The sequence below is a fragment of the Lactuca virosa genome, chromosome 4, assembly GCF_052849685.1.
Source record: "Lactuca virosa cultivar CGN04683 chromosome 4, Lactuca_virosa_CGN04683_v6, whole genome shotgun sequence".
Taxonomy (NCBI): domain Eukaryota; kingdom Viridiplantae; phylum Streptophyta; class Magnoliopsida; order Asterales; family Asteraceae; genus Lactuca; species Lactuca virosa.
Window position 1 is genome coordinate 105837696 of NC_136429.1, and position 25750 is coordinate 105863445.

Below are 25750 nucleotides of genomic sequence, written 5' to 3' on the forward strand. Positions count from 1 at the left end.
CCATAAAAATTATCTCTCCGTTCTATAACATCCTAAAATTTAAGATTAGATTCTTAAATGAATAAAGTAAATAAATGAAATGTGATTTATATAGTTAAATCATCAAGGAATAATCATATCATTATTTGATATGAAGTTTAAAAAATTAGAAGTGAAAATAATAACATTTCAAAAGTTAAAGGGCCAAAAGTGTCAAGTTGGAAAAGTGAGTTAGTCAAAGGGTTGACTCAATTAATATAAGGGACTACAAAAGTTATAAAATGGATGAAAAAGAACATATTATGTCAAAACTTAAATTAAAATCATAAATATTGAAGTTTGGTAGGTTTTAGCCAAAATAAGGAAACTTAAAGGACCAAATATGACAAATCCGAAAATAAGAAATGCACACTCTTCATCTTTGTCAAATGAGATCATGAGAATGATGAGAGGAGACAAGGTACCCTTGTATTATATATTAGTCCATAGTACTACTATTTGTTATATTGGCTTTTCCCTTTTATGTGCATTCGACCATATTGACCCATATGTACCCTTGTATTATATATTGTCATATACGTATTGCAATACTATTTATGTGAAATATTTCTTACGTATAAAAAACCCCACCTGTATTTATGCACAACATATAAAGGTAAAATGGTAAAAGAAAATGGGGGTCAAAATGACCTCAAATGGCCATATAATCATTAAATTTAATATAAATTCAAATTTTCATAAAACACACAAAAAAGGCTAGTAAACCGAGCGGGACCAAAATCGAGTATCAATCAGGTTTCCTTAACCCGTCTTAAGAAAAATATAGAATAAGTGTTAAGCAGTCGGGCTTTCTATGTGATCAATATGTTAGCTAAATAGAAATGAATAAAAAGACTGGTCATGAAAAAAGATTGAGACCAAACAGGCCTAAAACGAGACCGGACTGAAAAAAATTGGCCTCACTGGTCCGAAAATAAAACCGACCGTTCCAAGACCGATCCCAAAAATGTAACACCTATAAAAAGCAGACCAAATTTAAGCTTTTTAAAACATTTAGAAACCAATAGTTATTACCAATTTGTTTTCAAAACAGTTCTATATCAGAGTATCCCAGAAACATAGTCATGAAAGGTGAGGAGCTGTACGATCACGCCTTTACCTTCCTGCGATCATCTAATGTACCTGAAACAATAAACTGAAACTGTAAGCCCGAGGCTTAGCGAGTTCCCCCAAAATACCGATACACTGCACATAACACATATACAAATAACAGCATGTACTGGGTCCACAGCTTTACATACTGAATTACCCCTTGGGCCCACAGTGTGAGTCTGGATTGCCTTTCGGGCCCACAGTTCACATCTGGATTGCCATCGAGCCCACAGTACGAGTCTCCCTCAGCTCGTATCTGGAATGCTCCCGGGTTTTTTGGTCACCGCACGGAGCAATATCACCTCAACCCATCTCACATAATATATCAACATATAACACAAACAATGCACATACATATAATCACATGATGCTACAGGTAGTCCTACAGATCTACCTAACTGGCATAACAACTAACATGCAACACTAACTCATGCTCAACATACTACCAACTGCTAGGAAATCATATCCAATGGGCCGGCCTTGGTGCCTTAGACCCCTTAGTATAGTAAGGATAACTCACCTGGCATTGCTGAAGTCCTGCGGATGAAACTCCAGCTGCTGGTTGACAGATTCCCGAACTGCCAACATCAAACAAAACCCAATTAATAATTGGGTTCCAAGCCCAAGGTCCAACTCACACTCCAACAGCCCAACAATCAAGTAATGGCCAAGGCCCAACATATGGCCCAATTTTCCAAATTGGGCCCAGACCTCTACATGGTCTTTCCCTAAGGCCCATCCAGTTATTCTAGTCCAACCTCTTGGTATTCCCATGGCCCAATATCACATAGTCATAAAGGCCCAGTTATGGCCCACCTATGGCCCAATTTTCCAAATTGGGCCCAAGTCCTTCACATTGGCCTTACCCTAAAACTCATCCAATTATTTTGGTCCATTTACTTGTTCTTGGATAGCCCATCAATAGTCCAACCACCAAGGCCTAATAGGAAGGCCCAAATCAAGGCCCAAGTGAAATTAGGGTTTTCACATGAAATGACAATTAGGGTTAAGTGTTCCTACTTAACCCATTAAGGACTTAATCCATTAAGTCCAATATTGCTTTAGTTTAATTTGCCAATGATTATTAATTAACATTTCCAGTTTCGTAATTAATTCAAGTGCGGGTCCCGATAATTCCCAAAATTAGGGTTTCAAGGCATTAGGGTTTTCCAAACCCTAATTAGGGTTTCCAACTCAAATACTAGCCCATTAATCAAATGGTTGGGCTTTTGGGTCAATTAGGGCTTCATTGGGCCCATTCTGTCCAAGCATCTCAACGAGTCAATACGCAAGCTAGGCACACCGCCACCCAACACGGCGGCTGCCGCCACCACTTTACGGTGGTGGTTTGGGTTTTTCTTACTATTTCGATCGATTACAATGTTACAACACGATATCCAAACACACACAACACACACTAAGCTACACATGCACATAAATAACATACACACACAGCCACCTCACTGTGGCGGTAGGTGGTGGTTGGAGGTGCTAGCCACCACCTCACGGTGGTGGTTGTGGCTCACCTTGCTAGTTCCGGCCAACTAGCCACACACACACACACACACATTAACACGTCTTCTGTTGCGAAATAAACCCAGCCACCCACCTGGCGGCGTAAGGCGGCGATGGTGACATAATGAGGAGGGCAGCAGTGGCGGTCGGTCGGCGGCTAACGGCAACATCGAGTCCTAATAGCAATCGGTTGAACCTGCTCCTCCTACGACTACAGTACCGGTTCAATTCTCGTCTCATGGTCTCCGACAATGGGGATTTCGCTACGGTGGCGGAGTAACGGCTGGCGGCGAGGGCTTCCACGGCCGAACAACAGTGTCATAAGCAATCCCTCGCACCATCAGTCTTCCTGGCTGTCTCACGTCGGCAATGCAGCAGCGGCAACAAGCTCCGTTGGCGATAATGGGAAGGGGTGGCGGCGAAGTCTGGAAGGCATTCGAACAATGAACGACGGCAGCATTGCTCGCAACTTCATTTCCCCGACGTTAGGGTGAGCGAGAGGTGGTTGCTCCGGTGGTTTGGGACCCCAACTGAGGTGGTGTGCGACTCGACGGAAAAAAGGTAGCGGTGCCGGAGTTGAGGACGGAGGGTGAAGGAGATGGCGGCTGCACTTGCTAGGGTTAGGGTTTATGGGCAATGGAACAGTTATATACCCGTTCCATACAAACTATGATCCATATTGACGAAAATGGTCCCTCCTCCTCCCTTTTCTTTCAAAACAAATCCTTAATTTACCCAATAAACCCTTACTCCCATAATTCTTTTCAATATAAGTCCAACCGTTACAAAACAACCCCTCCTCTACAAATTATTCTCAATTAAGATCCATAAATTACCATTTCTATCCTGGCTTTAAGAATCATTCTCAAAATAAGTCTGATATTTACTCTTTGACCTTCGGAAATAAAAAGTATATCATTTGGCACCCCGAAACCAACACCCCACTAATTATTATTTGCTTTTGGACAATAATTATATAAAATAATAATAAAATTACTTCTTGGGGTTCCGGGTTTATCATTAATTATTCTATTTTAAACGGGATGTTACAAAAAATGACCGGACCGTTTCGAGACTGACCGAGACCAATCCCAAAAAAGACAGAAGCCAAAGTTTATATACATTTGTGTTAATTATACATTTATTTTTTTGGAACCAGAATATATTATAAAAAGCCAACCACTAGCATGTAATGTAGGTAGAGAAAGGCAAACAAAGATGATTAAGAGTATGGATTACACTTTATAAGCAAAGAAAATGATAGTTACATCATTCAATCCAATCCATTCTAGATTTATTTCTCTTATTTTTATCAACACAAAAGTTAGGGATTTGATGATATTCATACATTTTGTTGGAGGCAGAGGATTGTTGTTAAATATCTTGTCATTCCTTGTTTTCCAGATGCTTTACAATTACACATTTGTTAGCAGAATAAACTCGAAACCAAAAAAAAAAAACGCAAAAAGTATCAAAACCGTACTGAAAGAACTCCAATTAAGAACCAAAAAAGATGCACGCAAAGACCATGAGACTGAACCCGAAAAAATAGGCTCCAAACCGGTACGAACAAAAATCAAAATGTTTCAAAACCGATTTAAAAAATTGTTGACCGCTTCCAAAACCGACAACAACCGGTTTGGGATCGTTAATGTATATCTCTATGCTAAACTCCGCTTTCACACGACTAATATTGGGCCGGGTTCGGACCCGAATCAAGCAACTTGTGTGATGGCCACCTCTATGCAAGACATTTATTTGTTATAAGCAACATATCGTTGAACGTATTCTCTCTATTTCCCACTATGCGTATGCTTACTTCATCACTCCTCTCACATACTATAAATAGATCCTCCATCCCTCCACGTCAATCTCTCACCATCAACTTCATTGAGCTTGCATGTAACTTCATCACCACCGACTCCCCTCTTTCTTCCTCTTTCTCTTTCTCTTTCTCTTTCTAGAATTAAAAACCAGAGTTCAAGAAACATTGCCGCCATCGCCGAAGCACCGCCATGCTCACCTGCTCTCTTCCTCTTCATCGCCATTAGAAATTCCACACATCATGAGGCAAACTTCAATGGAACTCAACACCAAAAACAAGAAGAGGTCTCTCTTCGCTTTCATCTCACTCGTTTTCCTTTTCTTGTTATCATTCAATGGCGCTTCCATTTTCTCCGTCAAGATTCCTTCACTTGATCGCACCGCCCACTCGCCGCCAAAATTAGGCCGATATTCAAGAAACTTAATCTCTGTATCTTCTTCTTCATCATCATCTCCACTGATGCACGCAGTAAAAGAAGAAACGCCATCTGAAATTTCAATACCCCATTTGACGTTACAAGCAAACTCAGAAGAAACTGGAGTCACCGGCACCGGAGATCCAATAAACTTCGTCTCTGTACCGTTTTTCAAGCACCCAGTACAACAACGTCGAGAAAAAATGGCGATCGGGAAACAAGAAAACCTAAACCCACATGTAATTCCGAACACCCATTTACCACATTCGCGTAAATCACACAGTTTCACGATTGAATCTGAGGATTCATCCTCAACCAGAAACAAGAAACTACTGAAGATGTTGACTGCTTTTGGGTCTTCTCGCGGCCGCCGGGGAATAGATTTTCCGGCGAGGGTGAAGGAGTTCTTTATGAAGAAAAACGACGGTGGTTCTTGCAAGGTCCGTTTCTTTATGACTTGGATTGCACCAGTGAATGCGTTTAATGAAAGGACGTTTCACTCAATTGAATCCATATTCAAAACAAATCCAAATGGGTGTCTTCTGATTGTATCAAACTCATTGGATTCGATCAAAGGAAACAGGATTCTCAAACCCTTTTCCGAAAAAGGGTTCCGAGTAACAGCAATTTCTCCTGATTTCGATTACTTGTTCAAGAGCACCATGGCAGAATCTTGGTTTTCAAAGCTAATCCGAGGTCATGTTCATTCCGGTGATGTCCCATTAGGCCAAAACATCTCGAATCTCCTTCGACTTTGTTTGTTATACAAATACGGTGGTGTTTATCTCGACACCGACGTAATAGTCTTGAAATCTTTCTCCAAATTAAAGAACTCAATCGGAGCGCAAACAGTTGATCAAAATTCCAAGAACTGGAGCAGATTGAACAATGCAGTCATGGTATTCGACAAAATGCATCCCTTACTTTACAAATTCATCGAAGAATTTGCATTAACTTTCAATGGCAACAAATGGGGTCACAATGGTCCTTACTTGGTTTCAAGGGTGGTATCAAGACTCCATGGGAGACCTGGATACAATTTTACCGTTTTACCCCCGATGGCGTTTTACCCGGTTAACTGGGACAAGGTTCGGATTCTTTTCCGTGAGGGTAAAAACGAGGCAGATGCAAGATTTTTGAGGGGGAAGTTGGAACAAATTCGAGACCAAAGTTACACTGTTCATCTTTGGAATAAGCAAAGTAGAGGGCTTCGTATGGAAGATGGAAGCATTCTTAAGAAGATTTTATCAGATCATTGTGTTTTCTGCAATTCATCAGCCAGCGACTATATTGTAAGTACAATGGGATAAAGATTCATTCGTCAACTTTCTATTTTTAGCAAGACAACTATCTTTCGTCATGCACGAACTAACTCGGTTCACTTCACAATCAAATCTTAGATGTAAAAAGAGTGTAAAGTTGTACTTTCGTTTTTTGATTCTTGAATGATACTAGACATATTCATTGAGTTTGATTTGTTTTTAGGAATATAAATTTGATTCTCTTGGTTCACAATCTTAGTTCCTTGTATTTTGTGTATTCAAAGTTGTAGCCTGGTAAAAAATAAAAATCTTTGATACGCTGGAATTTTCTCTTTTGATATAAGATTACTTTATGATTATATATATATATATAAATATATGACGAAAAACATAAAACAATGTTGCTATATTGATACGTGTTCAAATGATCAATGCTAGTTTTGTGATTCAACTACCACAGTCACAATTGGGCCTGATCTCGTTTAATTTCATGGAGGATCTTTTTTTTTTTTTTTTTTTTTCATAAATTTTTTTTGTTTGGTTTAAGCAATCTCCGATCCTAAAATCGAAATAAACAAAAATAGTGAGTTTTTGATGATATATATTTTCTTCCTCGCATATCATATTCAAAAACATATGTTTTATATTTTAATAATAAAATTATATATTAGTGTGTTACATATATTTTTATTAGAACATAACAATTATTATATTTAACTAGCTATTGTTCAACTTTAAAATATATTTATATCATAACAACTCGGTAAAATAAAAATGATAATTTTAAAATGTATATTAAAATTTTAAATATTATATATTTATATTTGATATTGGTTTATTCTATAGATAGATTTTTATTATGATATATTAAGTGATTTTTTTTGTGTGTGTATGTTTTAGTTAGAGCGATGAAAAGAAATTAGGTTTAATATCATAAATACGCAACGAATTATTGGTTCATTTTATAAAATATAATTGTTTAGAAAATGGTAAACAATGTAACTTTTTGCTCATAGAATAGTAAAAAATTCCCTTGTTTTAAGGTATTTTATAAAACGATAAGATTCTTATCTTCTGATATTATTAACAATGAATTCGTTATCCATTTTTTACACCATCTTTTTATTTTAGATTATGATCGGAGATGCTCGTACCTTCGTTTTTTTTTTTTTTTTTTTTCAAAAACCTCATAGACTAGAAAAAATATTAAAATTCACTTACTAATTGTGTTCTAAACAGTCTAAAATCATTCTATAGCCATAATTCACACTGCCACTTAATATTTAGATTTGGACATAACTAGACGTTGTTCTTCAATCTCCAATTCCCTCCTCGCACTCTGGAATATCGTTTCAATTTGTTCTAACGACTTTCCCTTCGTTTCTGGAACACATTTGTGAACAAACAAAACAGAAAAACCAGAAATTATCGCAAAAAGAAAGAAAACACCACCCATTGTAATTCGTCTGGCAATTGAAAGGAAAGACATTGCCACAATGCCACTAATAACCCGATTCCCAACCACCCCAATTGCCGAAGCCTGTGATCGTAGCCGTAATGGGAAAATTTCGGAGCTTAAAACCCAACATACCGGCCCGATTCCAATTGAGAAAAACCCCACATTCCCACAAACGAACACCACAACCGATTCCATTCCGATGGAACTATTCTTAAGAACGGAAAACGCGATTCCGAGGCTTAATGTACATAAAGTCATTCCGATTGTGCTCACGTACAACAACGGTTTCCTCCCGATTCTATCGATAAGAACGATTGCTACCACGATCACAAATGTTTTTGTGAATCCAACGGCCATCGTTGTTCCAAGTAGATGGGAATTCCCGGTGATTCCCGCACTTTTAAAAATCATCGGGCTATAATACACGATCGCATCAATTCCCGTTATTTGTTGAAAACATCGGATTCCGCACCCTGCGATCAACATTCTCTTAACTCCCGGAGTTGGATTCACCAATTCCTTCCAAACCAATCGAGCATCGTTGGCATTCAAAGCCACTTTTCGAATCTCATTCAATCTCTCATCGATTTCCATTTCGTTATCATTAGTTTTCAATAAAACGAGTCTGGCTTCATCAATCCGGTTGTTCATCGCCAACCACCTCGGCGACTCCGGAATCACTAATAACGCAAATCCGATGAACACCGAGGGGATGATTCCGATTCCAAGCATATTCGGAAAACATAACTTGACACATACCCTAATAAAATCCCAAAGTTTATGAAAATCTCGGGAAACGAGGTTAAAAGTCCTCGAGATGTTGTTGGTGATATCTCGACAATGTAGATGGGTACGATTAATACTGCAAAACCAATTCCGATTCCGGCCACAAGACGACCAATCAACAGTATTCCGAAGTTTGGTGCGATCATCATGACGATCACACCAAACTGGAATATAAAGGCCCCAAAAGCCATTGTCCTTTTTCTACCAATAGTGTCGGAAGCCTTCCCCCCTGCTAAACTTCCTATTAAGGAAACTATGTTCAAGATTCCAACGATAACTTCTACTTGTACTTCACTTATCTTCAAATCTTGTTGCATAAATATGATTGCTCCACCCATTACACCTACATCTGTCATGATAATCAATAATAAACGAAATTATGGAAAATGTATATACCAATATGATTTTTTTTTCGGTATCAGAATTTCAAAACTTAAAATTATGCCTGAATAAATGAGATTAACTTCCACCAAGACAAAATTACATAAATGGTCTCTCTATCTTTTACAAAATGTCATGTCCTTAATTTTTTATTGATAGTCACTTTTTTAGGTGGTTAGTCTCTAATCATATAAAGTGATTTCTACACGTATTTTTATAAAAGAATATATAAAAAATATTTTATATAGATTAGAGACCAACTACTCAAGAAATTGAAGCAATATGGACCATTCTTACAAAAAAATAAGACGTAAACTTATGATTTTTTGAAAGTAAAAGTGACCATTTATGTAATTTTGTCTATTTATAATGTAAATGTTAGAATTAACATGGTTTTTGGGAGGAAAAACACATTGCTTTCTCCAATACATGTGGAAATTTTCAGAAAATTAAAGAAACTTTTATTGGGATGGAAGGCATGAATCATGAATGTGAAACAGATTATGCGAAAAAGATTGTTACCCAGAAAGAATTGAATCAACTATAAATAGGGTCAAAATCTCCAAGCTCTTGGAACCCATAAATTATTATTAAAATTATAAAAAATAGAAAAAATGTAAATATAATTAAGAAAGAGAGGAATGGGTACCAACCATAGCCAAGAAGAACAGAATTAAGAGATGCAAAAACAGCACAAGCAAATACAAAATGCTTGGTGTTGAATCTCGTCTGTTTCTTTTGTTCAAGATCCATTTCTTGTAGCGCCATTTTCATCCCATTTTCTTGAAATCAATTCGTTTGAATGAATATTGTATGACGAATATATGTTTTCTGGATGGCATAAAGATGATGAAACCTAAACATGAAAACCGAACTTTCTCTTGTAACGCTATGGATTTGGATTGAGAAGGGAGGGAGTTTTTTTTTTTTTTTTTTTTTTTTTGGGGGGGGGGGGGGGGTTGCGTGGGAAAATTTTCATGGGTTCTATGTAATCTTTGTAGCTTAAAATTTAATTTTGGGTATTGAACCCACCAGGTCCAATTTATAATTATAAGCTTAAGGCTTCTATGTTTTATTGTAAATCCAACTAAACAATTGGAACTTATCAAAAAGTTAATTCTTTTCGTCATTCATAAGACCCATAATATTTATTTGGAGCAACTTAAATCCAACAATGTTTCTAATCACTTTGGATAAACAATTTCATCTAACACTGAGAGATCATCTTGGTGATTGTAGTATCATCCGACCATTTTGTATAATTGATTAAGATGAAAAGAGATTTCAACTAATATATAATATAATTAGCTGGTACAATATGTCATTTTGTATAAGACTATTTTGATTATAACTTTACGAATGTCATGGGTCAAGGGGTATGCACCCTATGGCGGGGTCAAGAGGCACCGTATCAAAACCTAAACAAATTTTAGAATTACAAGTACTTTAGGAAATATGTACATAAGTATGCTACTAGTCATTTTAGAGTTGGTGTGCTAGGACCGACCAAAAGCCACTTTGAACTCTTTTGGAATTGATCAAGTTGATGTTTAAGTTAGTTTAGACTAACAACTCACTTAAACCGTTGAGGTCGGTTTGATTTGAATAGACAGTAACCATTTTACTCAATATTAAGGCAGTAAAGACTTACAAGTCGATTCAAACTGAAGTAATACAACGTTTGGTACATGGACTAGATCGGATAAGACTACTTAATTGGAAATGATCAACCAAACAATAAATGAATAATTGTGCGTATAGTGTTAGGCATGACCGGAAGAAAACAACGGTTCAAATTACCATATTATCCTTTATATAAAAATACGAGAAATCAAATATCCTCTTACTCTTTGTTCCTATCATCTTCCTACATACCTACGATCATGACACTTATCATATTTAATAAAATTAATAAATTTTTATTACACTTGTCGTCATCTAAAAATGGTAGGAGGATACGTAAGAAGAATAAGTAAGAGAATATTTAATTTCTAAAAAGTATTACAGAATAACCACCATAACTTCAAATTAATGCTAACTATTTTCAAACCTAATCTATTTATATTGACATGCGTTCGATTAGGAAATAGGAAAAGATTGAAGATGGGGAAAAGATATGAATTTTTAGAAGATGTTTTATTTAGATTTAATATGTATGTGTAATGTATTATTTTATGTTGGTCTCTTGATTATTTGGCTACATCCTTATACTTATATGTCTTGACACTTCAACATTTTAAATGTTAATTAGACTGTTTGAGATATTTATCCACAAATTATTTTATTTAAATGATTTACTTAAATATAACCACTGGAGTTGTCCATGCTCTGTATGGGTTCGAGGGGGTCTTTTTTTTTTTTTTTTTTTTTGACTGTATAAGTAGAACATAGTTAAATATGAAAAAGGATTGCATTAAAAGATAAACATTACATAAGTTCAAAAGAATTCAAATAGATAGATGATATTCTAAAAAGGATGGTAGAGTTGACCTTTTCTGGCTATGATTGTGTTAGGTGCATTTTATGCACCATTGAAGCATGTTTAATTTACTCTTTTGCATTTCAATTTAGTAATAATCCATGCATTTTACTTGTTTTGGGACAAAACTTGGCACACTTTATTTCCACACTTTTTATGCCATTTCAGGTGGTTCTGGAGGTTGGAGATGAATCGGGATGGTGAAAAAGGGCCGGAAACAAAGATGCAGATTTTTCGGAGCAAAATTGAAGAAAACAAGAATTTGTCACAGAAGAGCTGACACGGGCCGTGTCTCTTTTGACACTGGTCGTGTCAAATGGTTTATCAACGTACACTTACTTTTATGATCTAATTTCGGGATTTTTAGGGGGGGGGACACAGACTCTCATTCACTCCAGGCGACCAAGGACGACTCTTAGAAGAAGTTTTTAGTTTGTAGCTTGAAGAAGTTCATTTGGAAACATTTTAATTTCATCTTTGTAAGCACTTTAGTACTTTAATTTCCTTTCTAGACTTGTTAATCTTGTTCTTGTCATGTGTGGCTAGAACCCTAGTTTCTCCAACTTTATGTTTTGACTTCTTGAGTTATGATTTCAATCATATGACTTGATGTTTGCTTTTAATTTCTATCTAGTGAATTTGATTTTGCATTAATCAAATGTTTATATCTAATTGTGATTCTTATTGGCCATTTGAATTTGGGTTAGGTCATTCAAGTTATCTAATTGCAAAATTCGTAATTGTTTTGTGAATTGGACTAAGTAACAAGCACTAAACTGATTTCCATTGAATGAATTTAGTGTAAATCTTATTCACACACTCTTACACTCCCGAGCTTGTGATGAGTATTGGGTGTTGTTAGGAACATTCACATAAAGTTTAATGCAACCTTTTAATCTAATTCTAAGAGCTTGTTTAGATTAGGTTAGTAAGGTTAGGGTTAATCAAAGAGCTTGTTTTGGTTAACTAATGTAGTGAATGAGAAGTGTTAGAGCTTATTAACACTTTCAAGTACCAACTTAGATAGAATTGAGCCAATATCTAATCATCTTTGAATCACATTGCCAAGTTGTCATACATAGAGTTGGAGTCCTTACAAATTCTAAATTTAATTCACTCATTTAGTTGATTACTTGTGTTTTTAATTGTTTGTTTTAATCATTGCATTCAAAACCCCCCTCTTTAGTGTTGGCAACCATAGTACCTTGCGCAAAGAGGTATATACTGATTGTCGCGTGTCTCTGTGGATCGACCCTGCTTGCCTTGTACTACCTTTTAGTGCAATATAGTTGTGTTATTTTTGGAGTATATCGTACCCCTTTATTTGTTGGGCTTGACACGCCTAACAAATTGGCGCCGTTGCCGGGGACACGGTGTTACTAATTGTTTATGCCTAGATCTTTTCGTATAGGTACACCATTGCCAATTGACTCGGAGATAGAGAAGCCTGCAAAGAAGTTGCGGAAGCAAGCCAAGCTTCGTAAGAGGCAACCGGGTTCCGGTACTTCTTCATCATCTACCCCTCCGGTTATTAACATTTGGGAGGATATACCCCTCTCAAGTGTGTCAGAAACTGAAATAGAAACTCTCTCACTCTCACCTCAACCATCCTCATCCAGAAATACCACTCCACCTTCTTCACCTACTCATAACATCCCAACCTCTACACCCACAGAAACCTCAATTCCTACTCATACCATGGGAGATAACTATGGAGGAAATCCACCTCCAAATCCACCACCAAAGCAAAACCTTCGCCAATGGGCGAGGCAAGAGGTTACTCAACAACCTCTTTGCATCACATATCCGGTAGCCACCAACTTAGAACTAAAATCCGGGATCATCCATTTACTCCCAACCTTTAGAGGCCTGGAAAATGAAGATCCTCACAAGTTCCTCACTGAGTTCCATGTTATGTGTGTGGGCATGAAACCATACAATGTCACGGAGGATCAAATCAAGCTTAGGGCATTCCCCTTCGCGGTGCAAGATGCAACAAAAGACTGGCTCTATGACCTCCCACCGGGGACGGTTACTACTTGGGTAGATCTTGCACGCCTTTTCTTGGACAAATACTTCCCGGAAATGAAAGCTTCAGCCCTACGAAGGGAAATCATTGGAATCAAGCAACATAAAAGAGAAGCTTTCCACACATATTGGGAGAGATTCAAGAAACTTTGTGCCCGTTGTCCCAATCATGGAATTATCGAATACCAACTCCTCCAATACTTCATTAACGACATGACTCCAATGGAAAGAAGGCTTCTTAATGCCTCAAGTGGCGGGTCTTTACCCGACAAAACTCCAACTGAAATCCGCAATCTAATGAAAAACATGGCTGAAGATTCTAAGCATTCAAGCCATGATGAAGAATGGTACACGGATGCACCCCGAGGTGTAAAAGAAGTCCAAACTCCTCAAATTGAAGCTCAATTGTCCGAGCTTACAAAAGTGGTAATTATGTTAGCTAAAGACAAAGGTGTGCAACCCATACCCCGCCCTTGTGGTATTTGCACTCAAGTGGGACACCCAACCGATATGTGCCCATAACTTCAAGAAGAAGATTATGAAGAAGCAAAAGCCATGGGAGCCTATTCCGGATCAAATAAAAGAGGATACGATCAGCCATGGGGTGGCCAAAAATGGAACAACAATCAAGGTTGGGGAGGAAATCAACAGGGAAGTTATCAACCAAGTCAACCACATCAATACCAACAAAGACCACCTTTTCCACCACAAAACTTTCAGCCAAGGCAGCCACAACACCCTCCTCAACAAGCGGGTTCATCAACTATGTCCTTAGAGGACATAGTGAAGAGTTTGGCAACTAGTACACAAGCTTTCCAACAGGAAACAAAAGCAAGCATAAAGAACTTAGAGCAACAAGTTTCACAGCTTGCTACTTCCGTAAGCAAACTAGAATCTCAAGGAAAGTTGCCCGCCAAAACAGAAACGAACCCAAGGCACAACATGTGTGCCATCACATTGAGAGGCGGAGAGAGTTACAATGGTCCAAAAGTGTCAGTTGATCAAGATGAAGAAGAAATAATGGTCGAAGAGGCAACCAAAGAAGAGAAGATGGAAGATAAAACAACCGAAAAGAAGCCCTTCGTCACTGAATCTAAAGCCACACCTGATCCATTTCCCGAAAGATTAAAGAGCACAAAGAAAGAACGGGAGGCGAGTGAGATCATGCAAATGTTTAAAAAAGTTCAAATAAACATCCCACTCCTCGAGGCCATCAAGCAAGTACCTAGATATGCAAGGTTCCTTAAGAATATTTGTGTATCTAAAAAGAAAATAAAAGGAAACCAAACTATAAGAGTCGGGGAAAATGTATCCGCGGTTTTGCAAAAGAGGATGCCCCAGAAGTGCAAGGATCCCGGTGTCTTTACTGTGCCTTGCAAATTGGGGAATATTTATGTACCTCGAGCCATTCTCGATCTAGGTGCATCCATAAATATCCTACCATATTCTATTTTTAAATCAATTGGTGTAGGACCATTGAGCAAAATCGGTGTGATCATCCAACTTGCCGACCGGTCAATAGTACACCCAAAAGGTGTACTAGAGGACATGTTGGTGCAAGTCAATGAATTTGTTTTCCCGGCTGATTTTATGTTCTAGATATGGGAGATGATGACTTTCCAAGTTCAAGTTCCATACTTTTGGGTAGACCTTTTCTTAAAACTTCTAAAACAAAAATTGATGTCTACAACGAAACTTTAACTATGGAATTTGATGGTGAAGTTATCAACTTCAATATTCATGAAGCAAAAAAGGTTCCTTCCGATGTTCAATCTGTCAATCTTGTGAATATGATCCAACCCTCAACTAAAAAAGGTTTACACTTTTCTAACAATGAATTTCTAGAGTTAGCTTTGTCACGAAAACTAGACAGGAGCAAAGCCAAAGAACTTGCAAAGGAGTTCGATATAAATAACGATGTGCTGGAGATTTTGGAGTTTATTGATGATAAGAAGCATACAAGAAGGTTGATGTGTTGGAAAGGCCCACATACTTAGAATGAAGCACATTCAGGGGCCAAGTCGAGCTAACGACTTAAAACAAGGGCAGCTAACCGGGAGACAACCCGGGGGGAATTTTCGTCATTTTTTTTCGTTTTTTGTATTTCATCATTTTTAATTGTTCCAAATGACTTTTCAGCTTTCTAATAATTAAAAATGAATTACCAAAAAAGAAAAAATGAATTTTGAGTGCCGGAGGATGCCGAAACCAAAAAAATTATGAAATCTCACAGAACGTTTGACACGGGTCGTGTCATTTTTTTACCATATTTGACACGGGGTCGTGTCTGAAAGTTGGCTGAAATTTTATCAAGTCTGGGAATGACACGGGCCGTGTCATTTTGCCTTCATTTGACACGGGGCCGTGTCTGACGTGCTGTAGCGTTTTTAAGAAAAAAAAAGACGGGTTTTGCTCATTCTTTCACCACACCCACTGCTTCCACTCGTTCTCTCCACTTTTCTTCCCCAAAACCGATTTCACTCTTAAACCACCTTAGATTCCTTAATTCCAAGTGAAATCTTTTCCCAAGTTATGAAATTTCTTTCCCTACACTTCATCTTGAAGCTCTTTGTTGGACCTTTCATGGTGGATCCGGGTTTTTCTCACAAACCCTAGGTCCGAAAATTGACCATCAATTGTGTTAATTCGCTTGCCTTGTTGTGTAGGATAAGCTTGGGGAGGACAAATGAGGAATCTTCACCACAAAAGTCACACACTCAAGCACAGATCCGGTATATTCCTTCCAATACTTATTTAGTTGCTTGAAATTATTCAAAGTCTGTATCTTTGTGTGATTATTGGTAGTTATTGGTGGGTAATTTGATTTGGAATTAGTTATCTATTACCTTTGTGCATTTGAAGCCCATGACACCCAAAACGTCAAAAAAAAGAGTAGAGTCCCCTCTTCAAGCATCGAGGACGATGCTTATTTTTAAGCTTGGGGAGGGGTATGAGGTATTTCATGTTGCATGGTTATACTTACTTGTCTAAAAAAAATCAAAAAATATATATATTTTTTATTCTATTTTTGTTTTGATCCAATCCCAAGCAACCGAATCTTCTTAAAATAGTTAAGTTGATAAGTGAGTCGTATGCTTTGAGATTAAACTTGCTCGTTCTTCATTAAAACCTTAAAGTGGTCCAATCACACACGTGCACACCTCCTGAAGCTATTCGTGCAAAACAGAAAATAAAAAGGTTTTCAACACTGAAGCATAACAACAGGTATGAGTTAATCTTTGGGACATGTGACCGGTCTTATGAGTAGTAAATGCTCAACTGAATCTAAAATGCCAAATTCAATAAATAATAAAAGAAGATGAAATTTCAGTGACCTGAGCCTTCCAGCACTCTAAAAAGTCCTTTCCGCTTATTCCCTTTTATATACCTTGCTTGGGAACATAGTTTCCAACTATACTTACGGGTCTTAGCGTGTTGACTTCAGTCTCCCGAAAAATGTCTAGAAGCCTCTCACAGTAATAGACCGTGAGATATCCCACAATATAAAAGTCAAGGACAAAAATATAAAGATTAGGCCTAGCAAATAAATTGATAAGAGTGTTAGTTTTTGTTAAATCGTTGGACCCTCCGGTCCGGTCTAAATATCACATAGCATACATAAATCACAATACACATAATCTCAAGTAAACACATAACTTATAAGACCCTCCGGTCTGCACATGGATACCACTTTAGGTAATGTATAGTGAGAAGACTCACATCGGGTAATCTCGGAAAGTCTCGAACTCGAAATACTGATCTAGCCTCCGCCTAATCACATAAAGTAATTTACCTCTAATTAACATTGATTCTCAAAGGCTAGACTAATCCCTTCCTATAATCTCACAGAAGGGGAAAAGACCATTTTACCCCTCCAATGGTCCAAATGTCCACTTGTTGACCAAACCCTAAAAGTCAACGAAAGTCAACTCCAGTCAACGGTCCAACTTTGACCAGACTCGTCGAGTGCACTCGGGTGACTCGGCGAGTCCATGCGTGTCCTCTAAGTTCTCCTCAGGCCTTACTCGACTCGTCGAGTTAACCTTTCACTCGACGGGTTACCACTGATCACGAATCGCGGGGCAACCCGATCCGAGTCGTCGAGTCCCCTCATGGACTCGGCGAGTTTCCTCCATGACAATGCTCAAATGACCTTCTGAGGTCAGATCTGTTTCTCTAACTTATAGATCTGACCTTCTAACACCCAAAAGTCACGTAAAGGTCTGAACTTGGTGTCCATGCATGGTGTATCTTGCATTATATACCATAGAAACCCCATTAATGCTTCCTAGCTTCAAAACCCTATGATTACTCGACTAAAGCTTCATACTTTCTGGCTCTCTGGACCTAGAAAGGTCCAGATTTATAACACAACTAGGAAGAGGGATTTGATGCATTCAAGACCCCAAAAATGAAGTGATTCAAGCCCTAACTCCAAAAATGAAATCTACACAATAGGGAAGAAGAGGGGTTCGATTTGGTACCTCAGAATTAAGCTCCTTGCTTGACTAACTCAGAACAACAACCTCCTCTGGTCCTTCTTGCTGGAACTCTTCTCCTCCTTTGCAAAATCACACCAAAAAGCTCAAGATAGCTCTTCCTCTCACTCTACACACTCAAACTCGCTAGGGTTCTCTCTTCTGGAAAGGTAGCCGCAATTGAAGGCCATAAATGCCTTTAAATAGGGCTCAGGCCCAAAGATTTAGGGCTTCTGCCAACAGCGCGAACTCGTCGTGTCGACTCTCCTACTCGTCGAGTCCATTCATTAATCCGAGTCATCAGTCGCGATCCTACTCGACGAGTTTAGGCGTCAACTCGTCGAGTCCCTCTTCTTATCTCAAAAGCAAATATTTAAATTATGATACCTGGAAATCCGGATGTTACAAAACTGATTTCCATTGAATGAATTTAGTGTAAATCTTATTCACACACTCTTACACTCCCGAGCTTGTGAGGAGTATTGGGTGTTGTTGGGAACATTCACATAAAGTTTAATGCAACCTTTTAATCTAATTCTAAGAGCTTGTTTAGATTAGGTTAGTAAGGTTAGGGTTAATCAAAGAGCTTGTTTTGGTTAACTAATGTAGTGAATGGGAAGTGATCATCCAACTTGCCGACCGGTCAATAGTACACCCAAAAGGTGTACTAGAGGACGTGTTGGTGCAAGTCAATGAATTTGTTTTCCCGGCTGATTTTTATGTTCTAGATATGGGAGATGATGACTCTCCAAGTTCAAGTTCCATACTTTTGGGTAGACCTTTTCTTAAAACTTCGAAAACAAAAATTGATGTCTACAACGGAACTGTAACTATGGAATTTGATGGTGAAGTTATCAACTTCAATATTCATGAAGCAAAAAAGGTTCCTTCCGATGTTGAATATGTCAATCATGTGAATATGATCCAACCCTCAACTAAAAAAGGTTTACACTTGTCTAACAATGAATTTCTAGAGTTAGTTTTGTCACGAAAACTAGACAGGAGCAAAGCCAAAGAACTTGCAAAGGAGTTCGATATAAATAACGATGTGCTGGAGATTTTGGAGTTTATTAATGATAAGAAGCATACAAGAAGCTTGATGTGTTGGAAAGGCCCACATACTTAGAATGAAGCACATTCAGGGGCCAAGTCGAGCTAACGAATTAAAACAAGGGCGGTTTACCGGGAGACAACCCGGGGGTATTTTCGTCATTTTTTTTGTTTTTTGTATTTCATTATTTTTAATTGTTCCAAATGACTTTTCAGCTTTCTAATAATTAAAAATGAATTACCAAAAAAGAAAAAATGAATTTTGAGTGCCGGAGGATGCCGAAACCAAAAAAATTGTGAAATCTCAAGAACGTTTGACACAGGTCGTGTCATTTTTTTACCATATTTGACACGGGGTCGTGTCCGAAAGTTGGCTGAAATTTTATCAAGTCTGGGAATGACACGGGTCGTGTCACTTTGCCTTAATTTGACACGGGGCTGTGTCTGACGTGGTGTAGCGTTTTTAAGAAAAAAAAGACGGGTTTTGCTCATTCTTTCACCACACCCACTGCTTCCACTTGTTTTTCTCTCCACTTTTCTTCCCCAAAACCGATTTCACTCTTAAACCACCTTAGATTCCTTAATTCTAAGTGAAATCTTTTCCCAAGTTATGAAATTTCTTTCCCTACACTTCATCTTGAAGCTCTTTGTTGAACCTTTCATGGTGGATCCGGGTTTTTCTCACAAACCCTAGGTCCGAAAATTGACCATCAATTGTGTTAATTCGCTTGCCTTGTTGTGTAGGATAAGATTGGGGAGGACAAAGGTGGAATCTTCACCACAAAAGTCACACACTCAAGCACAAATCCGGTATATTCCTTCCAATACTAATTTAGTTGCTTGAAATTGTTCAAAGTTTGTATCTTTGTGTGATTATTGGTAATTATTGGTGGGTAATTTGATTTGGAATTAGTTATCTATTACCTTTGTGCATTTGAAGCCCATGACACCCAAAACTTCAGAAAAAAAGAGTAGAGTCCCCTCTCCAAGCATCGAGGACGATGCTTATTTTTAAGCTTGGGGAGGGGTATGAGGTATTTCATGTTGCATGGTTTTACTTACTTGTCTAAAAAAAATTAATATATATATATATATATATATATATATATATATATATATATATATATATATATTATTCTATTTTTGTTTTGATCCAATCCCAAGCAACCGAATCTTCTTAAAATAGTTAAGTTGATAAGTGAGTCGTATGCTTTAAAATTAAACTTGCTCGTTCTTCATTAAAACCTTAAAGCGGTCCAATCACACACGTGCACACCTCCTGAAGCTATTCGTGCAAAACAGAAAATGAAAAGGTTTTCAACACTGAAGCATAACAACAGGTATGAGTTAATCTTTGGGACATGTGACCGGTCTTATGAGTAGTAAGTGCTCAACTGAATCTAAAATGCCAAATTCAATAAATAATAAAAGAAGATAAAATTTCAGTGACCTGAGCCTTCCAGCTCTCTAAAAAGTCCTTTCCCCTTATTCCCTTTTATATACCTTGCTTGGGAACATAGTTTCCAACTATACTTACGGGTCTTGGCGTGTTGACTTCAGTCTCCCGAAAAATGTCTAGAAGCCTCTCAAAGTAATAGACCGTGAGATATCCCACAATAGAAAAGTCAAGGACAAAAATATAAAGAATAGGCCTAGCAAATAAATTGATAAGAGTGTTAGTTTTTGTTAAAAAAAAATTAAAAAGTTCAAATAAAAAATAAAAAATAAAAAAATATTAATTAAAAAAAAGAAATTATTATTAAGTTAATATGTGACCTTTGGGATTCGAATGAGTAAACTCCGAGGGGTGTTCTACATCTAATCGCCTAAATCTGAATTGTTTGGGACTGATTGGGTTGAAAGTTCGCTATACGGATTCCATAGAAAGTCATGAACTTAATAATAACAAAAAAATAGATATGTATAGGTATTCAAATAAAGCTAATCTGTGGCCTTTGGGGGTTCGGGCAAGTAAATCCGAGGGATCTCTTTAAATCTAGCACACCAAGGTCATCTGATCTGGATGTGTTGGTTGGAAGCCCGTTACAAGGATTTCAAAGAAAGCCATGAGCTTTATTTGTAGGAAAATATAATTAGATAGTGTATATGGTTATGTTTATAGTTTAATTGAATAATATATTTAGGAAAAATGCTTGGCTGCCAAAAGATTCCTTTGGACTTGGACTTGAACTTATGACATTGGGACTGAATGTTAATTACTTTGACTTGTGTAAGTGGTTTGAAATTTGTAACCAATCTGGGTAAATTTTAGGGAATTCTTAGAAAAGATTTTTTTTTAGAAAAAGATTGTTGTTAATCAACAAATAGCTGGAGTCGGTCATTGTTTTATTTTGTAAAACAAAGATGATTGAGCATGTTTTTGTCACATATGTTTTCACGAGAGTAAGACCATAACTTGTTCCATGAATTGATTTGATGCTATTAAAAGTGAATAAGCGTTGTAATCTTTGATTCTGTTGAGTTGTATTAAGGAGTGCCTAAAATATTGTTTTTAATGAAAATGTGTTTGTGGAGCCAAAACCAAGTTAGCTCAAGGCACGACAGGTATATTCTCAACTATGTGAAAAAAGGCAAGGTCAATTGGGTTGAATCATTTTTGTTTTGTTATGTTTTGTTTGATTCATTGCATTGTAAAAAAATGATCTATACTTTTATTTTCTTCTTTTCTTCTCTCCATTTTATGTCTATCTTTTGTTCTTTCTTGAGGACAAGAAAGGTCTAAGCTTGGGGAGATTTGTTAGGTGCATTTTATGCACCATTGAAGCATGTTTAATTTACTCTTTTGCATTTCAATTTAGTAATAATCCATGCATTTTACTTGTTTTGGGACAAAACTTGGCACACTTTATTTCCACACTTTTTATGCCATTTCAGGTGGTTCTGGAGGTTGGAGATGAATCAGGATGGTGAAAAAGGGTCGGAAACAAAGATGCGGATTTTTCGAAGCAAAATTGAAGAAAACAAGAATTTGTCACAGAAGAGTTGACACGAGCCGTGTCTCTTTTGACACGGGTCGTTTCAAATGGTTTATCAACATACATTTTCTTTTATGATCTAATTTCGGGATTTTTAGGGGGGACACAGACTCTCATTCACTCCAGGCGACCAAGGACGACTCTTAGAAGAAGTTTTTAGTTTGTAGCTTGAAGAAGTTCATTTGGAAACATTTTAATTTCATCTTTGTAAGCACTTTAGTACTTTAATTTCCTTTCTAGACTTGTTAATCTTGTTCTAGTCATGTGTGGCTAGAACCATAGTTTGTCCAACTTTATGTTTTGACTTCTTGAGTTATGATTTCAATCATATGACTTGATGTTTGCTTTTAATTTCTATCTAGTGAATTTGATTTTGCTTTAATCAAATGTTTGTATCTAATTGTGATTCTTATTGGCTATTTGAATTAGGGTTAGGTCATTCAAGTTATCTAATTGCAAAATCCGTAATTGTTTTGTGAATTGGACTAAGTAACAAGCACTAAACTTGTAACGACGTCAATTTTAAAAGAATTTTTCATTTTTCAAACACAATAAAACTCATATAATATTCTCAAAATATCATGTGTATCAAATGTCATCACAATAAAACATATCCCATAATCTCAAAAACATAATCCTCTGCCAGTGTGTATAACTCATGCCGGCGCCTTCCCGCGATCCTCGCTAGTACCTGAAACACATATCACATAACACGGTAAGCATAAATGCTTAGTGAGTTCCCCAAAATACCACATACAACACATAAGCCACTCGAGGCTATAACTCGATAAGACCCTCTGGTCAATGTGTCTCAGCGGGACCCTCCAGTCCCGTAGCTCGCTGGACCCTCAGGTTCGGTCTAGCTCGTTGGACCCTCTGGTCCAATCTAAATCGTTGGACCCTCCGGTCCGGTCTAAATATCACATAGCATACATAAATCACAATACACATAATCTCAAGTAAACACATAACACATAAGACCCTCCGGTCTGCACATGGATACCACTCTAGGTAATGTATAGTGAGAAGACTCACCTCGGGTAATCTCGGAAAGTCTCGAACTCGAAATACTGATCTAGCCTCCGCCTAATCACATAAAGTAATTTACCTCTAATTAACAATGATTCTCAAAGGCTAGACTAATCACTTCCTATAATCTCACAGAAGGGAAAAGACCATTTTACCCCTCCAATGGTCCAAATGTCCACTTGTTGACCAAACCCTAAAAGTCAACGAAAGTCAACTCCAGTCAACGGTCCAACTTTGACCAGACTCGTCGAGTGCACTCGGGTGACTCGGCGAGTCCATGCGTGTCCTCTAAGTTCTCCTAAGGCCTTACTCGACTCGTCGAGTTAACCTTTCACTCGACGGGTTACCACTGATCACGAATCACGGGGCAACCCGATCCGACTCGTCGAGTCCTCTCATGGACTCGGCGAGTTTCCTCCATGGCAATGCTCAAACGACCTTCTGAGGTCAGATCTGTTTCTCTAACTTATAGATCTGACCTTCTAACACCCAAAAGTCACGTAAAGGTCTGAACTTGGTGTCCACGCATGGTGTATCTTGCATTATATACCATAGAAACCCCATTAATGCTTCCTAGCTTCAAAACCCTATGATTACTCGACTAAAGCTTCATACTTTCTGGCTCTCTGGACCTAGAAAGGTCCAGATCTATAACACAACTAGGAAGAGGGATTTGATGCATTCAAGGCCCCAAAAATGAAGTGATTCAAGCCCTAAACCCAAAAATGAAATCTACACAATAGGGAAGAAGAGGGGTTCGATTTGGTACCTCAGAATTAAGCTCCTTGCTTGACTAACTCAGAACAACAACCTCCTCTGGTCCTTCTTGCTGGAACTCTTCTCCTCCTTTGCAAAATCACACCAAAAAGCTCAAGATAGCTCTTCCTCTCACTCTACACACTCAAACTCGCTAGGGTTCTCTCTTCTGGAAAGGTAGCCGCAATTAAAGGCCATAAATGCCTTTAAATAGGGCTCAGGCCCAAAGATTTAGGGTTTCTGCCAACAACGCGAACTCGTCGTGTCGACTCTCCTACTCGTCGAATCCATTCATTAATCCGAGTCATCAGTCGCGATCCTACTCGACGAGTTTAGGCGTCAACTCGTCGAGTCCCTCTTCTCATCTCAAAAACAAATATTTAAATTATGATACCTGGAAATCCGGATGTTACAAAATTTATTTCTATTGAATGAATTTAGTGTAAATCTTATTCACACACTCTTATACTCCCGAGCTTGTGAGGAGTATTGGGTGTTGTTGGGAACATTCACATAAAGTTTAATGCAACCTTTTAATCTAATTCTAAGAGCTTGTTTAGATTAGGTTAGTAAGGTTAGGGTTAATCAAATAGCTTGTTTTGGTTCACTAATGTAGTGAATGGGAAGTGATCATCCAACTTGCCGACCGGTCAATAGTACACCCAAAAGGTGTACTAGAGGACGTGTTGGTGCAAGTCAATGAATTTGTTTTCCCGGCTGATTTTTATGTTCTAGATATGGGAGATGATGACTCTCCAAGTTCAAGTTCCATACTTTTGGGTAGACCTTTTCTTAAAACTTCGAAAACAAAAATTGATGTCTACAACGGAACTTTAACTATGGAATTTGATGGTGAAGTTATCAACTTCAATATTCATGAAGCAAAAAAGGTTCCTTCCGATGTTGAATATGCCAATCATGTGAATATGATCCAACCGTCAGCTAAAAAAGGTTTACACTTGTCTAACAATGAATTTCTAGAGTTAGTTTTGTCACGAAAACTAGACAGGAGCAAAGCCAAAGAACTTGCAAAGGAGTTCGATATAAATAACGATGTGCTGGAGATTTTGGAGTTTATTAATTATAAGAAGCATACAAGAAGCTTGATGTGTTGGAAAGGCCCACATACTTAGAATGAAGCACATTCAGGGGCCAAGTCGAGCTAACGAATTAAAACAAGGGCGGCTTACCGGGAGACAACCCGGGGGAATTTTCGTCATTTTTTTTTGTTTTTTGTATTTCATCATTTTTAATTGTTCCAAATGACTTTTCAGATTTCTAATAATTAAAAATGAATTACCAAAAAAGAAAAAATGAATTTTGAGTGCCGGAGGATGCCGAAACCAAAAAAATTGTGAAATCTCAAGAACGTTTGACATGGGTCGTGTCATTTTTTACCATATTTGACACGGGGTCGTGTCCGAAAGTTGGCTGAAATTTTATCAAGTCTGGGAATGACACGGGCCTTGTCATTTTGCCTTCATTTGACACGGGGCCGTGTCTGACGTGCTGTAGCGTTTTTAAGAAAAAAAAAGACGGGTTTTGCTCATTCTTTCACCACACCCACTGCTTCCACTCGTTTTTCTTTCCACTTTTCTTCCCCAAAACCGATTTCACTCTTAAACCACCTTATATTCCTTAATTCCAAGTGAAATCTTTTCCTAAGTTATGAAATTTATTTCCCTACACTTCATCTTGAAGCTCTTTGTTGGACCTTCCATGGTGGATCCGGGTTTTTCTCACAAACCCTAGGTCCGAAAATTGACCATCAATTGTGTTAATTCGCTTGCCTTGTTGTGTAGGATAATCTTGGGGAGGACAAAGGAGGAATCTTCACCACAAAAGTCACACACTCAAGCACAAATCCGGTATATTCCTTCCAATACTAATTTAGTTGCTTGAAATTGTTCAAAGTTTGTATCTTTGTGTGATTATTGGTAGTTATTGGTGGGTAATTTGATTTGGAATTAGTTATCTATTACCTTTGTGCATTTGAAGCCCATGACACCCAAAACTTCAAAAAAAAAAGAGTAGAGTCCCCTCTACAAGCATCGAGGACGATGCATATTTTTAAGCTTGGGGAGGGGTATGAGGTATTGCATGTTGCATGGTTATACTTACTTGTCTAAAAAAAATCAATATATATATATATATATATAT

The 25750-nt window shown here is 37.7% G+C and overlaps 2 protein-coding genes and 1 pseudogene across 2 annotated transcripts; 2 read left to right on the plus strand and 1 right to left on the minus strand.

Moving 5' to 3' along the window:
- The first annotated feature begins 4726 nt into the window (after window positions 1–4726).
- Window positions 4727–6196, plus strand: LOC145104870 (uncharacterized). The gene has a single exon (XM_079042035.1). The coding sequence runs from the start codon at window positions 4727–4729 to the stop codon at window positions 6194–6196; it is 1470 nt and encodes a 489-aa protein (XP_078898161.1).
- Window positions 6197–7396: 1200 nt separating this feature from the next.
- On the minus strand, window positions 7397–8735 carry LOC145109967 (putative polyol transporter 4 pseudogene; annotated as a pseudogene).
- A 4444-nt stretch (window positions 8736–13179) lies between these two features.
- Window positions 13180–14880, plus strand: LOC145104871 (uncharacterized). Its single transcript, XM_079042036.1, has 2 exons — window positions 13180–13628; window positions 14085–14880. Exons 1-2 carry the CDS (start codon window positions 13180–13182, stop codon window positions 14878–14880), a joined length of 1245 nt encoding a protein of 414 aa, XP_078898162.1.
- Window positions 14881–25750: the final 10870 nt, after the last annotated feature.